Raw genomic sequence first — 18,465 nt, forward strand, 5'->3', positions numbered from 1 at the left:
TAACTTTTTAGATTCATATTAATCACCCAGATTCTACTATATATCAGTATTCAGTGATAGCAAAAATACTCGTTAGCTACACAATTTATACTGTTTCAGAAGCACAACCTGATTTCCTAAGCTTCTAGGAGACTATTTAAATGAGCAAATAGTATTTTTTTTCTATGCAAAGCCACTTTCAATCATGTTCAATACACACTAATGAAAAGTACATAATGGATTTTCCCCAACATCTCCTTTCAAAATTGGGATTATACTACAGGTCTGTGCATCTTACACAGCAGCACATAGGGAAATTGACTTTGACTTCCGTGTTGGTTATCCACTCACCATTTTATCTGCTAAGAGTGCACTCAAGGAGAAGGAGGTTCAGAAGTCAGAGTTTAACAATGTTCTATTGGGGAGATGACGTCAGAGTAATGGCGGGGTAGGAAGCGATACCGATAAATCTCCCCCAAAACTCAACAAGATCTTCAACCAGAAACAGAAAAACCTATACTTGGAGCTTCCAGATGCTTCGCAATACACCCAAAGGTATGATTGAGTGAAAAATTGGCTAAATATATAACCAAACCCCGAAGGAAATAGGGAGTAAGAAATGCTCCGCCTTCGTCACTAACCTAAACAGGGCGGCTTTCTCTGGTAACTGTGAATATAGAAACTGAGGCGGGCAAAGGGGGTGAATACATCCAGGCCGCGACACAAACGGCCGAACCAGGCTGTGGCACGGAGATCCAAGCCAAGGAAAATCTGATCCTGTGGCAACCCGGGCAATACAAGCTAACACTCGCGCCAAACCCAAACAAAGAAAGACAAGCGGCGCGGACATTTTACCCGGTCTCCTGGTTGGTGCGCAGTTAGTGGGCGAGAGATTTCTTCCTAGGCCCCGGGAGTCAGTGCCCGTGTTGCCTCACGGAGAGGCAGGGTCAGAGGCCTTTCTGTGGGCCGAGGGCAGAGTCTCTGGGCAGCCCCAGCGCCCTGGGAAAGCCACGCACGGGAGGGAGTGAGAACTAATTCCAAAGGTGGAGATTTTCCGTACTGGAGGGTGTTTCACTCAGAGGGAAACGCGGCCGGCCTCATATCCTGGTTTGCGCGCGCAGATAAGGAGTGAGCGATTCCTCCGAGTGCCTCGGCAGTGCGCGCCCGTGTTATCACACAGAGGGGCAGAGTCAGGGGCCTTTGTGTGGGCCAAAGCGGAATCTCGGGCCGCCCCAGCGCCTTGCAAAAGCCGCGCACGGGGACGGAGCGAGACTCAATTCCAACGCTGCAATTTTTCCCTGCGGTTGGGGGTTTCACTCAGAGCGTGAGACTGCTGGCCTGATATCCTGGTCTGCGTGCGCAGCCAGTGAGTGAGAGTTTCCTCCAAGCGCCCCGGAAGTGGGCGCCCGCTTGTGTTACCGGACAGAGTGGCAGAGCCAGAGGTCTTTGAATGGCCGGAAAGCCCGCCTGATTATGCTAGCAGCTCTGACTGACTGAGCCTTACCCAGAGCCCTGTGCTGAGTGGAAATAGAGTGGGGAGTTGCCAGCTCTTTGAGCCTCTTACTATCCAGGCAGAGGCAGCAGCAACCCCATAGCTGGATTATCAGGCTACTAATTGAGGAAGGAAAGACTAGGAGAAAGGCTCTAGGAACACGGACTCTCTCACTGTCGGAGCCTATAAATGCTAATAGCCTCGACTGCCAACGAGACTAAAGCACAATACATGACATTGCCATAGAGACTTATCAACTGCAAACCTCCACCTGAGCGTGGCAAAGGGGCAAAACCCGGGGTACAGAGTCACCGACCAGGAAGAGGGAGAGAAAAGAAAAAGCAAGAAGATAACCTCTCAGAATCAAGAATAATCTGCAGACTTTATAACCTATCCCATTTTATTATATTTGTTCGTTTGTTTCTCTTATCTTCATTCTTGATACTTTTTTTTTCCTCCTCCAATTTGGCCGATTAACTCTCTACCGGTCTTACTCTCTCCTCTCCTTGAACTACACTACCCATAAGTGTTACATCTCCCATTATCTTTTCTCTTCTCTTCCTTTCTCTCTATGAGGGTTGCACTCCAAAACCCTTAACTCTCTCTCTCTCTCTCTCCTTTCTTTTTTCTTCTTTTAGTGGTTCCCTCTTTTTTTCTCTCTCTCTCTCTTTCTTTTCTCCCTCTATATTAGTTTCTTCCTTTCTCCTTTACATCTCCTCTCATTCAAACCTCAATAACAAACAAATTATCTTATCTGGGACTCAAATTTATGTTTGTGGCATTTTGGGGGGTTTTTACTTCACCTTTTTAACTCACTAGCAGTGCTCCCATCCCTGGCTCTCCATATTATCTAGTTCTTGTTCCACTAAATACAATAGTAATTTTTTAATTTGTCCCCCCATTCTTCCGTTTTCCTCTTAACCCTCTCATCATAACTCTTAGACAACCAACACCTAAAAGCAAATCATTTTATTCTTGACCCAAATTTTTTCCTTATTTGCTTTTTGTGGGTCCATATGCTCTTTTTTTTTTTTCTTTTTTCTTTCTTTCTTTCTTTTTTTTTTTTTTGCCCCTTTATTACTTTTCTCCAATTCAGGCCCTCCATAACAGGCATTGTTTGTTATAATTCACAGTCCACCACAAGATTTTATCAAGAAAGAGGGGAGAGGAGAGGAGAGGAAAAAAAGGAGGGGGGGAATAATTTCCTTTTTTTTTAAATTTTTTTTATTTTTTTTTTAATTTTTATTTTATTTTATTTTTCTTTATTTCATTATTAATTTTTTTAAAAAAAAACTCTTTTCGATTTTTTTTATTATTTTTTTAAACATTTTATTCTTTATTAAATCTCATTAATACTATCAACAAAACCACCCTCAGATGCCATTAAGGAAGAGAAAATCGAATATCATGGATACAAAAGAAAGAGAGGTAACACAGCTAGATGAGGAAAAATCTATGGAGAAAAAATTTAATATATTGGAAACCTTGGAGCTAAATGACAGAGAATTCAAGATAGAAATTCTAAAAATCCTCCGAGATATACAAGAAAACACAGAAAGGCAATTTAGGGAGCTCAGAAAACAACTCAATGAACACAAAGAATATATGTCCAAGGAAATTGAAACTATAAAAACAAATCAAACAGAGATGAAAAACTCAATTCACGAGCTGAAAAATGAAGTAACAAGCTTAGCTAATAGAACAGGTCAGATAGAAGAGAGGATTAGTGAAATAGAAGACAAGCAACTTGAGGCACAACAGAGAGAGGAAGAAAGAGACTCAAAAATTAAAAAAAATGAGATAGCCCTATAAGAATTATCTGACTCCATCAAAAAGAATAACATAAGAATAATAGGTATATCAGAGGGAGAAGAGAGAGAAAATGGAATGGAGAACATACTCAAACAAATAATAGATGAGAACTTCCCAAGCCTGTGGAAAGAACTAAAGCCTCAAGTTCGAGAAGCAAACAGAACTCCAAGTTTTCTTAACCCCAACAAACCTACTCCAAGGCATATCATAATGAAATTGACACAAACCAACAGCAAAGAAAAAATTCTCAAGGCAGCCAGGGAAAAGAAAAATACAACATATAAAGGAAGGCCCATTAGATTATCATCAGATTTCTCAGCAGAAACTCTACAAGCTAGAAGAGAGTGGACCCCAATATTTAAAGTCCTGAAAGAGAGGAACTTTCAGCCACGAATACTATACCCATCAAAGCTATCCTTCAAATATGAAGGAGAAATAAAAACATTCACAGATACAGAAAAGATGAGGGAATTTATCATCAGAAAACCCCCACTCCAGGAATTACTAAAGGGGGTTCTCCAATCAGATACAAAGAACAAAAAAAAAACAGAGCCACAAGTAAAAGCTCCAAGAAGAACACAATAAAACCAAATTTAAACTGTGACAACAACAAAAAGAAAGAGGGGGAGAAGATGGAGATTAACAGTAGCAAAGGACGATGGAGTGCAAAAGTACTCACAAAATAGTTCGCTACAATGAACAGGGTAGGGACCCTTTTCATTATTCAAAGGTAACCACCATTGAAAAAACCACCACAGAAGCACATGAGATAAAAAAGATAGCAACAGTGGAAAGATGTATGGAATACAACCAAATAAAAACAAAAGATAGAAAAACAAAAGAGAAGGATCAAACAAGACACAAAACTAACAGAAAGCAAGATATAAAATGGCAATAGGGAACTCACAAGTATCAATAATTACACTAAATGTAAACGGATTAAACTCACCAATAAAAAGGCACAGAGTAGCAGAATGGATTAAAAAAGAAAATCCAACTGTATGCTGCCTACAGGAAACTCATCTAAGTAACAAGGATAAAAACAAATTCAAAGTGAAAGGCTGGAAAACAATACTCCAAGCAAATAACATCCAAAAAAAAGCAGGTGTAGCAATACTCATATCGGATAATGCTGACTACAAGACAGGAAAAGTACTCAGAGACAAAAATGGCCATTTCATAATGGCTAAGGGGACACTGAATCAAGAAGACATAACAATTCTTAATATATATGCACCAAACCAAGGAGCACCAAAATATATAAGACAGCTACTTATTGATCTTAAAACAAAAACTGACAAAAATACAATCATACTTGGAGACCTCAATACACCGCTGACGGCTCTAGATCGGTCATCCAAACAGAGAATCAACAAAGACATAGTGGCCTTAAACAAAACACTAGAGCACCTGGATATGATAGACATCTACAGGACATTTCATCCCAAAGTGACTGAGTATACATTTTTCTCCAGTGTACATGGATCATTCTCAAGAATTGACCATATGTTGGGCCACAAAAACAACATCAGCAAATTCAGAAAAATTGAAGTTGTACCAAGCATATTTTCTGATCATAAAGCCTTGAAACTAGAATTCAACTGCAAAAAAGAGGAAAAAAATCCCACAAAAATGTGGAAACTAAACAACATACTTTTAAAAAATGAATGGGTCAAAGAAAAAATAAGTGCAGAGATCAAAAGATATATACAGACTAATGAAAATGACAATACGACATATCAGAATTTATGGGATGCAGCAAAAGCAGTGATAAGAGGGAAGTTCATATCACTTCAGGCATATATGAACAAACAAGAGAGAGCCCAAGTGAACCACTTAACTTCACACCTTAAGGAACTAGAAAAAGAAGAACAAAGACAACCCAAAACCAGCCGAAGAAAGGAGATAATAAAAATCAGAGCAGAAATAAATGAATTAGAGAACAGAAAAACTATGGAAAAAATTAATAGAACAAGGAGCTGGTTCTTTGAAAAGATCAACAAAATTGACAAACCCTTGGCAAGACTTACCAAGGAAAAAAGAGAAAGAACTCATATAAACAAAATCCAAAATGAAAGAGGAGAAATCACCACGGACACCGTAGATATACAAAGAATTATTGTAGAATACTATGAAAAACTTTATGCCACTAAATTCAACAACCTAGAAGAAATGGATAAATTCCTAGAAAAATACAACCTTCCTAGACTGAGTCAAGAAGAAGCAGAAAGCCTAAACAGACCTATCAGTAGAGAAGAAATAGAAAAAACCATTAAAAACCTCCCCAAAAATAAAAGTCCAGGCCCTGACGGCTATACCAGCGAATTTTATCAAACATTCAAAGAAGACTTGGTTCCTATTCTACTCAAAGTCTTCCAAAAAATTGAAGAAGAAGCAATACTTCCAAACACATTCTACGAAGCCAACATAACCCTCATACCAAAAATAGGCAAGGATGGCACAAAAAAGGAAAACTACAGACCAATATCTCTAATGAATACAGATGCTAAAATACTAAACAAAATACCTAGCAAATCGAATACAACAACATATTAAAAAAATAATACATCATGATCAAGTGGGATTCATCCCAGAATCTCAAGGATGGTTCAACATACGTAAAACGGTTAATGTAATACACCATATCAACAAAACAAAGAACAAAAACCACATGATCTTATCAATAGACGCAGAAAAGGCTTTTGATAAAATACAACACAATTTTATGTTCAAGACTCTCAACAAAATGGGTATAGAAGGAAAATATCTCAACATGATAAAGGCCATATATGATAAACCATCAGCTAACATCATATTAAATGGCACTAAACTGAAGGCTTTCCCCCTTAAATCAGGAACAAGACAGGGTTGTCCACTCTCTCCACTCTTATTTAATGTGGTACTAGAGGTTCTAGCCAGAGCAATCAGACAAGACAAAGAAATAAAAGGCATCCATATCGGAAAAGAAGAAGTAAAGGTATCACTTTTTGCAGATGATATGATCCTATACATCGAAAACCCCAAAGAATCCACAAAAAGACTACTAGAAACAATAAGCCAATACAGTAAGGTCGCAGGATACAAAATTAACATACAGAAGTCAATAGCCTTTCTATATGCCAACAATGAAACAACTGAAAAGGAACTCAAAAGAATAATCCCCTTCACGATTGCAACAAAAAAAATAAAATACTTAGGAATAAACATAACAAAGAATGTAAAGGACTTATATAATGAAAACTATAAACCATTGTTAAGGGAAATCGAAAAAGATATAATGAGATGGAAGAATATACCTTGTTCTTGGCTAGGAAGAATAAATATAATCAAGATGGCTATATTACCCAAAGCAATATACAAATTTAATGCAATTCCCATCAAACTTCCAATGACATTTTTTAAAGAAATAGAGCAAAAAATCATCAGATTTATATGGAACTATAAAAAACCCCGAATAGCCAAAGCAATCCTAAAGAAAAAGAATGAAGCTGGGGGCATTTCAATACCTGACTTCCAACTCTATTATAGGGCCACGACAATCAAAACAGCATGGTATTGGCAGAAAAATAGACACTCAGACCAATGGAACAGAATAGAAAGTCCAGAAATAAAACCACATATATATAGTCAAATAATTTTTGATAAAGGGGCCAACAACACACAATGGAGAAAAGAAAGCCTCTTCAATAAATGGTGCTGGGAAAACTGGAAAGCCACATGCAAAAGAATGAAACTGGACTACAGTCTCTCCCCCTGTACAAAAATTAACTCAAAATGGATCAAAGATCTAAACATAAGACCTGAAACAATTAAGTACATAGAAGAAGACATAGGTACTCAACTCAGGGACCTGGGTTTTAAAGAGCATTTTATGAATTTGACTCCAATGGCAAGAGAAGTGAAGGCAAAAATTAATGAATGGGACTACATCAGACTAAGAAGTTTTTGCTCAGCAAGAGAAACTGATAACAAAATAAACAGAAAGCCAACTAAATGGGAAATGATTTTTTCAAACGACAGCTCAGATAAGGGCCTAATATCCAAAATATACAAAGAACTCATAAAACTCAACAACAAACAAACACACAATCCAATAAAAAAATGGGAAGAGGATATGAATAGACACTTCTCCCAGGAAGAAATACAAATGGCCAACAGATATATGAAAAGATGCTCATCTTCTTTAGCTATTAGAGAAATGCAAATCAAAACGGCAATGAGATACCACCTCACACCTGTTCGATTAGCTGTTATTAGCAAGTCAGGTAACAGCAAATGTTGGAGAGGCTGTGGAGAAAAAGGAACCCTCATACACTGTTGGTGGGAATGTAAAGTAGTACAACCATTATGGAAGAAAGTATGGTGGTTCCTCAAAAAACTGAAAATAGAACTACCTTATGACCCAGCAATCCCTCTACTGGGTATATATCCCAAAAACTCAGAAACACTGATACGTAAAGACACATGCAGCCCCATGTTTATTGCAGCATTGTTCACAGTGGCCAGGACATGGAAACAACCAAAAAGCCCATCAATAGATGACTGGATAAAGAAGATGTGGCACATATACACTATGGAATACTACTCAGCCATAAGAAATGATGACATCGGAACATTTACAGCAAAATGGTGGGATCTTGATAACATGATACGAAGCGAAATAAGTAAATCAGAAAAAAACAGGAACTGTATTATTCCATAGGTAGGTGGGACATAATATTAAAACTAAGAGACATTTATAAGAGTGTGGTGGTTACGGGGGGGAGGGGGGAATGGGAGAGGGATAGGGGGTGGGGAGGGGCACAAAGAAAACAAGATAGAAGGTGACAGAGGACAATCTGACTTTGGGTGGTGGGTATGCAACATAATTGAACAAGATAACCTGGACTTGTTATCTTTGAATATATGTATCCTGATTTATTGATGTCACCCCATTAAAAAAATAAAATTATATAAAAAAAAATAATTACAAAAAAAAAACAATGTTCTATTATACTTAGGGGAGGAGAGGATACATGATAGTGATTTGCTTACCTAACACCCACTTCATGATGAGCATTTCTGTCCAGGAGAACTGCGTAGTCTTCACTCGGAATATCTGCTTCGGGTAGTCTGTGAAGGTTTCATTGGGCAGGGTTTTGACGCCTTCAAAGCGGTCTGATGCATTCACAACTAATAATCCCAAGAAGATTGTAAAGGAAACTGCATGGGCCACAAATTTCATAAAAGGGCTCCTCAGGGTTCGTCCTAGCTGGAAACAAAATACATACAAGACTGTTTAAACTGGATGACCCAGGTGCACACATGCCTCTCTCTTTAAAACATTGCTTTTGCCAAATGTGGAATCAGGTCTTGGGCAGAAACTGCTGACTGAACCCAGGGACATTTTCTCTCATATTTTCTGTGAGATGCTGCTTGACCAACCTATTTCCTTCCAACTTCACTTTTTCTTCTTTAGAGGATTTAGTGATCAGGGTGGTTAACTCTGGTGAACCAGCACACAATTTCTGGTGGACTGACACTGGTCCGCGGACTGGCGGTTGAAAACCACTGGAGTAGAACGCACTGACATGTCACCATGTTACGCTTTGGCAGCATAGTTCCCCTCACGCACATGGATGTGAATGCTCTTTTGTATATTTTCTTGAGTTTTGTGCTTAATTTGTTTCCAGTATTTCTTATATCTGGTAAATTTATTTAAAGCTGTACATTTCCTGCTAAGTACCTCTTTAGCTGTTCCTGTGAATTTTGACGTGGAGCCTTTTCATTGATATTCAGTTATTACTTTATAACTTCCTTTTTTTTTTTTTTTTTCTGAAGCTGGAAACGGGGAGAGACAGTCAGACAGACTCCTGCATGCACCCGACCGGGATCCACCCGGCACGCCCACCAGGGGGCGACGCTTTGCCCCTGGGGGGGGGGTCGCGCTGTCGCCACCAGAGCCACTCTAGCGCCTGGGGCAGAGGCCAAGGAGCCATCCCCAGCGCCCGGGCCATCTTTGCTCCAATGGAGCCTCGGCTGCGGGAGGGGAAGAGAGAGACAGAGAGGAAGGAGAGGGGGAGGGGTGGAGAAGCAGATGGGCGCTTCTCCTGTGTGCCCTGGCCGGGAATTGAACCCCGGACTTCTGCACGCCAGGCTGACGCTCTACCACTGAGCCAACCGGCCAGGGCATAACTTCTTTTTTTATTTTATTTTTAATTGTGAGGCTATTTAGTTGCCAGACATATAGGACTTTTTTCTGCTTTTAGAAATTTTAATTTTATTGAACTATGAGCACAGATCATAGCTGCTCTGATAGAACACTAAACCATACTGAGATTTTCCTTGTGGTCTAGTACCTAACTAACTTGTGCCATTGCATGGGAGCCTGAAATGATCCAGAAGGTGCCCTGTTCGGGAGCGAGTATTGGTCACATCTTCTCTATCCCTGGCATGCCATCCAAAGGCCACTTAGATCTTTAAGGACTAAATTGGGGATTGCACTGTGAGCCTTTGCTGACCCCTGTTAATAATCTCACTTGAGTCTTTTGCAGATCACTGCCAATATCCTCATCTAAGCATCAATTCTTCCCCCCTCACCCAAGTATATTGATGTCAGGCACAAAGAGGGAAGCCTTTTATGTGCTCAGTTCCTTCTCCAGGGTGGATGATCACTTATAGCCAGTGACTGGTTAGCTGATGTCCACATCCTGCCTCATTCAGGATCCCTAGAGGAACATGTTGCCCAGAAGGCAGAGTATTGGTTCAGTAGAAGATCAAGTATAGGGTTTCTCCAGATAAAATTTCCCTCATATGACTGTGTTCAACATAATATTCATAAATCACACGGCTTGACAGTGTGCTCAGCATGGTAATCACCCACTTTAGTTATGCTAGTTATTAGTGTAACATGATTTATTATGGCTTTCATGCCATTGAACCTAACTATTGACATTTTTTAAAAGGTAGTTTTTATGTTTTTTAAAAAAACTGCATTTCAAGTCGACATTGGGAACCCCTGCTTGTGCTGGGAAAACACTGATTTGGAGTCACCTGCATTATCAAACCATCATATGGTGCTAGAAATGGAAAAAGATGTTTTCCGGAAAACTATGGGGCTCACAGCATCTTAGAAATGGCTTCCTCTTTGTAATGTTTTACTTTATTATTTAAAATATAGGGATGGTAGATTATTTTTAGCCATAAGTAGATACATTTAGAATACAGTGATCAATGTAAGGGTAAATAAAATATCTCATTTAAATTAAGTAAAAAAAATGGAATTAAGTCATATCTCATTTTGAGTTAGATGATTTCAAATAGCAAGTTTGAATTTTCAGTTGACTGTGATGGTGTCTTGGAGCCCAGTTTCCCAAGCAGGACATTGGGACACTTTGGTGTATCCACATCCTTAAAGAGTCATCACATTGTTTCTTGTTCCTGTGTTCTCGATGGTGCAGTGGTGAGAGGCGCAGGAAGGCGGAGGATGACCGCAGAGTTGGAAGGGGCCATGGGAGAGGGAGGGTTGAGGGCAGGGCAAGGGATATGAGTTCTGTGTGTCCAAGCGGGGCCCTAGAAATATCAGAAAAAAGATGGGGAACACAGCGATAGACAGCTCGTAAGGGATTGATGGCTAAGTTTCCCTGGTCCTTTGTTAGTGTTTTCTATGTAGCATTTTCTAGTAACTACCTGGATGAGGATGTGGGGCCTATGTTCATCTTCTCAGGTGGGTGAGGCACTGCATGCTGCTGTACCCAGGCTAGGCTCAGGATTCCCTGGAAGAACTGCTTTGAGGAATTTAATGTTCTCTTTATTGCTTCCTTCAAGCTTTTATTTTCTGGCAGAAAATACATCTGTAAAAATTACAATATTTGTGGCAAACCATAAGAAAAAACTCTGATAAGGCCCTGCAATGATTTGGAAGATTATCTTGGGCTCAGTTTGCACTTGATCTAGGATGTAGGGAGTGAAAAGTGAGGTTAGAAATTGATGTGCCTTTCCTATTTTTCTTTTGGCCTTGAATGCCTCTTTTTAACCCATCAAACTGTGATATAAGTCAGACAAGATCAAATTGTTTCAGTGGCTTTTTTTTTCCTTTCCTTTTTTGGGTGACGTTTCTTATTGTTTCACAGAGGTAATTTTTGAAGCAGATTACACTGGGGCAAACCTCCTCCTTTCACAAGGCCACCAGGGGAGCCAAAAAGAAAGGAGAAAAGTCAAACACTACCTGGCAGCAGCTCTGAGCTGGGGAATCATTAAAGCTGGCTTTGGTAACAGCAGAGGTGTGAAAAGAGATGGTAGAGCTTCAGGAGATCTAGGCCTTGGCCTCATTAGTCTGAAATACAAGCTTGGCAGCTCTGTCATTACTTGGACCATATGAGCTAAGAACATATCAGGAAATCCAAACTTGTAATAGCTAAGCCTGGCTCCAAACTTTCTTTTACTTTGGGAAATACAGGCAGTCCTTGGGTTATGAACGAGATAGGTTCTATAGATTTGTTCTTAAGTTGTTTTTGTATGTAAGTTGGAACACGTACATGTGCCTATTAAATACAACTTAGATGTTTGTCTTAACATAATAAATACTTAAAAATTTTCAAACCTACGGAACCTATCTTGTTTGTAACCCAGGGACTGCCTGTGTCTGAATGTGGGAATAACTGAGTAGCACTCCTGAATTAGCTCCAAATGAACTGCTTTCATGAGCCCACAGGGTTGGATACCTGCTTTTACTGCTTGGCACACCTCTGTGTTCCATGGCACCAGGCTCTTCGTCCTAACCCCAAGTGTGAGCACTGACTGGACCTGGTGGCCACATGCTCACAGAAACAGGCCAGTCTGCGCCACGCGCAAAGAGAACGGCACCACGCACAAACAGAACATTTCCAGCATCTCTCCCACTGTCTGTGCCTTCAGAATCCTCTCACTGAATGCCAGCCTCACTCGTTGCCACGTGCCAGTGGCCTCAAGCAAGGGACCAGTGTACTAGTTGGGAAGCTCGATGGAGACAAAGTTTGGATCAAGTATTCTGTAAAGAGACATCTTCAAGGCTGGAGTGGCTTTCATATTTTAGAGAGATAAGTGGCAGTTTCCTCAGAATGCTGCCTACAAAAATGTTATTAAAAAGATCTAACCTATGGCTCAGGAATCTCCCTTTCTTTGGGGTGGAGAATGTTCCCTAGGAGTTTCTAATCATGGTCTTACATTACCATGTGAATCCACCCATCATCCTGGGGCCTGAGGAGGGGCTGAGTAATACTGGGGTTTCAGTGGTAGGGCTTCCAGGGAGAGAAAAGGAAGGAGTGGTGTTTGTCATACGGTGTTTATTCCTACCTTCTAGAAGAGCCTTGCCAACTAACTCTAAAGATCTTAAGTCAATTCTAACATTAATTAGCAGCTAAAATGTTTACATCAGCACTGAAGATTGTAATGGTTCTGATGTAACTGAATGGGATGGGTGGGAGGCTGATGGGTGTGTGGGTATATGTGTGTGTGCATATGTGCGTGTGTGTATGCACGCATGAGTGAGCACATGTGTGCAGGGATAAGGTGAGGTCTCTGAAGCTGGAGAGCCTAGGTTTAAATCACTACTCCATAGTTTTTGGCAAGTTACTTAATCACCTTGTGTCTCAGTTTATTCATCTGTAACAAGAATAAAATAGTAGTTACTACATAAGGTTGTCATAAGGAATGAATTACTATGTGCAAAGCAAAACAGCGCCTGGCACATAGTGCCTCAGGCACTTCCCTAAGGGGAAACTTAAAAGAACCTCGACTGACTCTAAAAAGCTTATATGCAGTTCACAAAGGGAGACCTGCACAGAGTCCTTATGTATTTTTGTCACAAGTCCTCTGGGGCACTATCTATGTGCAGCATGGTTCTGGGCACACGAGGTGATGGAGATGAATAGGCGAGAGCAATTGGTCCTTGCCTTCACAGTGATTGGTTTTCTAGTCAGGAGAGACAGAATGAACACATGGTAGGAAATATTAATAGATGAAGGGATGGGGAGATATGTTGCAGATCTCAGACTGGGCTGGAGTGGAGGTGGTCAGCCTCTGGCACTCCGAAATCCTACCCAGCAGGGTAACAGGAGTTGGACTCTCCTTTTGGATTTGAGGGCGAAAGCTTTTGTAACAAAGGGCAAAATACTCTCCATATCCTAGCACAAGTTTTCCTTCTGTGACAATGCTTTAAAAATTGTGTCATAACTTTTTTTAGTCTGATGTGGCTCTGTGGTAGAGACAAATGAGGCGACACAGAGGCCTTTGGAGGTATTGTCCTCTCCTAGTTGGCCCTGGACTGCATGTCAGGGATTGTCAAAAACCTGAATTGCAGATGGGGACTGTCAGAAACTAGAATCACCATGCCTTCCTGACTAGATGCTTTCCTTTGGGATGGGGCTGAGGGTTGGGGGCAGCAGCTGACACTTTGAAATTTCTGCAAGCAAGAGTTATGTGGCAGGCATTAAGGACTGGTTGGTCGCACACTACACAGACATCAGGTAGGAGTCTAAAGTTGTTTACAGTTCTCTCTGCCTGGGTCCTGGAACTAATTTATAAGGATAGTGGAGTAGTGAAGATGAACAGATAACAAAGGAAGTCAGCTTCCCCTCTCGTACTTTCATACAAGTCCATTGGGACTTGTGTGGTTCCTCAGCATGCCCATGATGCCGACTTCTGTCCCAGTCTGCCTGCTGCAGGGCCGCTGAGCCCTGGGCGGTGGTGGCTGTTCTTTCAGTTGTCTGACTCTTAACAGGCAGACAACCTAAATTGTGAATCATAATGGAATAGCAAAGGGTGGAAAGCAGCTTAATCAGCATAGAGGCCCTTTGGCGTTGGGCCCTTGTTGAGAGCTCTCTGGGGAAGACCCACCTGAAAGCACCCATGCGGACCAGAACCCACTGGCCTCTCAGGCTGCCTGACCCCACCCACGCTGTTGTTTACGATGAGAAGTGATTTGTTAAAAAGTCACTGTTCTGTTTATTGACCCTGACAAACTTCTCCTATGCTCCATACCTGTGATTATCACCAAATGTACACATCTGGGACTTGGTTATCCTCTATAACCATCATGTCAGAAAGCTGAACTTCTGTTGACACCTTTAACCTTACAATCTTATTTCCCTGTCTTTCTTAGAGACCCTTAGAAACTTATATAAAAATAGAATTGACAACCTTGGGAATTCAGTAGGAAATAAATAATGAGGTGATTTTGGCAGGCCAATCAAGTAATTTTGGTGTCCCTAGATAATGACAGTAACTATTAAGAAGTGAATGCACCATTAGGTTGGAAGCAGAAATCTCAACATTTATGAGACATTGATAGACAGTAGCTGGTTGATAAGATTAAGCAGAGATTTTATGGATACATTTATCAAAGAATGTCAGGGTCTAATTTTGTTGAGGAAGTTGTAATAAGGTCATTAGAACATGGACTTTCTGGAATGACACTGGCCTTTTCGCTGAATTAATAGACAGATATAAAGGCTGTGATCCCTTGAGAGGGCGTATGCTGGCATATTAACAGAGTTCTCTGCTATGCCACTCCTCTTGGAATGACATTGTATTCCGGACAGCAGGAGCCTTTAGAGAGGGCTGGTGTCTTCACATGGAAGATGTGATCCCTTTGTATCCCCTGCTAACGTATCTCCACTAAACCTGACTAGATTTCTTTCTAAATGGTGAAAGGAAAGACTAAACATGTCTTGACCATTTTATTTGTCCTTTAGTTGCCTCAGAATAAGTTTGACAAGCTCTCTAGTGAGGGAATCTTTTCTAGGGATGAGCATTGTCACCAGAAATTGTCTCATGCCAGACTAAGACTTGTCACTCAGCTGTGGACATACCTTCCATTGCCCTGAGCTCGGATTTGGAGCCCAGAAAGTGCAGAGCAACCACAAATGGCTTAAGGACCAGCTTGTTTATCCTGAGTGCTCTGTTTCTTAGACTTTCTGGAAGTTCCAAGGGCACCAAATGTCAATCAGACAGGTATCTGAACAGAGGAGAGGAAGCCCAACCATGGGGCCAAACTCTCCTGCAATCATTTCTTCAAGAATGTTCCAGAAACCTGTTGTATCTCTGACCCTTTTGTTCCAATGGTGGCATTCAGTCTCATAGGGTTACTAAGTGCCAAGAAAGTCCCAAATCCCCCCCTAAACACATACTCCCCCCCCACACTCTCCCCCCTCACACACATACTCCCCCCACACACATACTACCCCCTCACACACATACTCCCCCCACACACATACTCCCCCCTCACACACATACTCCCCCCCACACTCTCCCCACTCACACACATACTCCCCCCTCATACATACTCCCCCCTCACACACATACTCCCCCTCCAAACACATACTCCCCCACACATTCTCCCCTCTCACACACATACTCCCCCCACGCACATACTCTCCCCCCACGCACATACTCCCCCCTCACGCACATACTCCCCCCTCACACACACTCCCCACTCAACGCACATACTCCCCCCTCACACACACTCCCCACTCACACACATACTACCCCCTCACACACACTCCCCACTCACACACATACTCCCCCCTCACACACACTCCCCACTCACACACATACTCCCCCCATACATACTCCCCCCTCACACACATACTCCCCCCCACACTCTCCCCCCTCACACACATACTCCCCCCTCATGCACATACTCCCCCCCAACACATACTTCCTTCTCACACACACATGCTCCCCCTACCCCCCACAAACTTCTCCCCAATCACATCTGTGTGATTTTGGCTAAGATTATTCTTCTCAGACCTACTAAAAAGTTAGCAATTGGCATATAATTTCCATGTGACTGTTTCCTCAGGCAGGCAGAGGCAAAAACAATTTGTTGGTATTGGCTAGTACCAGTTTCCTGGAAACTGTCATATTTAGTTTTACAGCAAAAGTGAAGATTGGCAGTGTTTTTTCCACAAGTGGTTGCTATTTTTTTTTTTTTTTTTTGTATTTTTCTGAAGCTGGAAACGGAGAGAGACAGTCAGATAGACTCCCGCATGCACCCGACTGGGATCCACCCGGCACACCCACCAGGGGCGACGCTCTGCCCACCGGGGGCGATGCTCTGCCCCTCTGGGGCGTCGCTCTGTCGCAACCAGAGCCACTCGAGCGCCTGGGGCAGAGGCCAAGGAGCCATCCCCAGCGCCCGGGCCATCTTTGCTCCAATGGAGCCTCGGCTGCGGGAGGGGAAGAGAGAGACAGAGAGGAAGGAGAGGGGGAGGGGTGGAGAAGCAGATGGGCGCTTCTCCTGTGTGCCCTGGCCGGGAATCAAACCCGGGACTTCTGCACGCCAGGCCGACGCTCTACCACTGAGCCAACCGGCCAGGGCAAGTGGTTGCTATTTTAATGACTGAATGCCCTAGAATTAGTTTGGGGCTTCGAGAGTGTGGAGGCAAGCGTCCCGATTCGTCTAGGCTCTGAAAGAAGGCAGTGACCAAATTTGCAGTACAGACTAATTCCAGGGTGAAAACCCATGCCTCAGCTCAATGACCAGCTCTAATACAACTTTAAATCTTGTTAGTTTTTTGTTTGTTTGTTTTTATTCACTTGCTGTACATTTTTCAGCTCATAATGAAGGACAGAAAAATTGCCTTCACCTACATGTATACATCTGGGAAATTGAGTCAGAAATCCATGTCATGGTAGACTGACACAGAACCAAATCCTCAATAGAGATAAGGTTGAACACCACAAATATTCAATGTGAGAACTTTTGTTTTTAACACCATTCTACAGAAGAAGGAGTTTGGGACCTACTCTTTCTCTGTGACACCCCTCCTGCCCTAAGGCAGTCAGTTCATTGCCTGCCTGGTTGGGTGGCCTCAGCAGCAGCTCTGAAGTCTTGGGCCCACCATCCTGGTGTGAGTTCCCACTTGGTGGAGTTGACAAGAGGATCCTTTTACTGATGACACTTTTATTAACTGTATTAGCTAATCATATTTTCTGTGGAACTAATCTACCTGTAGTTGTATTTCTTCTACTGAATGTTGATTACTTAAGCTTAATTCCTTTTTAAAGATGTCCCTAGGTAAATGTAGCTTTGGAGCCTTTAGTGACCATCTTTACCCGTGAAACATACTTCAGAATTGATGAGTGGTTTGGTCTCATAAGACCGGTCCTTTCCTGGAGCTGGAGAGACTCTAGTGTGTTCTGTGGCTATATCAAATGGCAACTTGTGTGTGTGACAGCTTGGGACCTGCAAGGTCCACTGTCTCATTACCAGTGGGCACTAGACACTTGCCCTTCCTCGTGAGGAAAAACTTAGCTTTGTACCTTTTAAGGTCTTGTGTGTGTGTGTGTGTGTGTGTGTGTGTGTGTGTGTGACTTGATTAGCTGTTGATGTGGGCCAGAACCCAATCAAGGAGGCTGAGGAAACTGGAAGATGTTGATACGGGTCTGTAGTGCTCCAGTATGAACTGTGTTTGTCTCTCAGTCTACTTGTTATTTCTCTTTTCTGAACCTACTTCATTAAGTGTATGTTTCATAATGTAACTAAAGGAGCGGAATGAGATATTCCATGAAAAAGGAAAGTACTCTAACTGTTGGCTATTCCACTTACCATTATTATAATCATATATTATTACTGTGGGTTTGGAGGACATGATTACATTATTGCATAATTAGAAAAAGAGAAGTGCCTTTATTCCTTCTCTGATCTTTAATTGATCAGATTGTCTCATATACTTAAAATTTCCCATTTTATCACTCTTCTCTCTTTAAAAAACTGATGGCAAAAGAAAACAGATCTTAACATTTTCCCTCTAATGTGGTTTTCCACTTTTGCTCATATCTCAGGGCTATTTTCTTTAAATGTGGGAAATGATCAGCTTCTTATTTGAACAAAATGGACCTCGGCTGTGGTAAGTAGAGAGAGAAGAAATCCACAAAGACATGCACCTTAAGCAGTCTGTACCTTGCTGCACGGAGCAATCCAATAGGCTATGGCGAGAAAAGGGAGGCCTAGGGAGACTCCAAAGACAGCCAGGAACTTCACAGCGATAGACTGTTGACGTAAGCCTGAGAGGTTTTCATACCACATGGTAAGTAATTGCTGCTGACAGTTAGGATGAGCAACAAACTGTAAAAACAAAACAAAAAACAAAATGCAAGCAGGAAATGGCATCAGTAGCAATTGAACAGATACGACCTATGAGTAGCTTGGGGCTGGGGTG

The 18,465-nt window shown here is 41.8% G+C and overlaps 1 protein-coding gene across 1 annotated transcript in view; it reads right to left on the bottom strand.

The window, feature by feature from the left end:
* The window catches only part of TRPC7 (transient receptor potential cation channel subfamily C member 7), a 145,071-nt gene that overhangs the window by 51,972 nt on the left and 74,634 nt on the right, over window positions 1-18,465 (bottom strand). Inside the window, exons 4-5 of the mRNA XM_066341588.1 lie at window positions 18,207-18,371; window positions 8,318-8,534 (exon numbers count right to left, since the gene is read on the bottom strand). Coding sequence (XP_066197685.1) covers window positions 8,318-8,534; window positions 18,207-18,371 — 382 coding nt within the window. The remainder of the gene's footprint in view (window positions 1-8,317; window positions 8,535-18,206; window positions 18,372-18,465) is intronic.

The sequence above is a fragment of the Saccopteryx leptura genome, chromosome 6 (genome assembly GCF_036850995.1).
Source record: "Saccopteryx leptura isolate mSacLep1 chromosome 6, mSacLep1_pri_phased_curated, whole genome shotgun sequence".
Classification (NCBI taxonomy): Eukaryota; Metazoa; Chordata; class Mammalia; order Chiroptera; family Emballonuridae; genus Saccopteryx; species Saccopteryx leptura.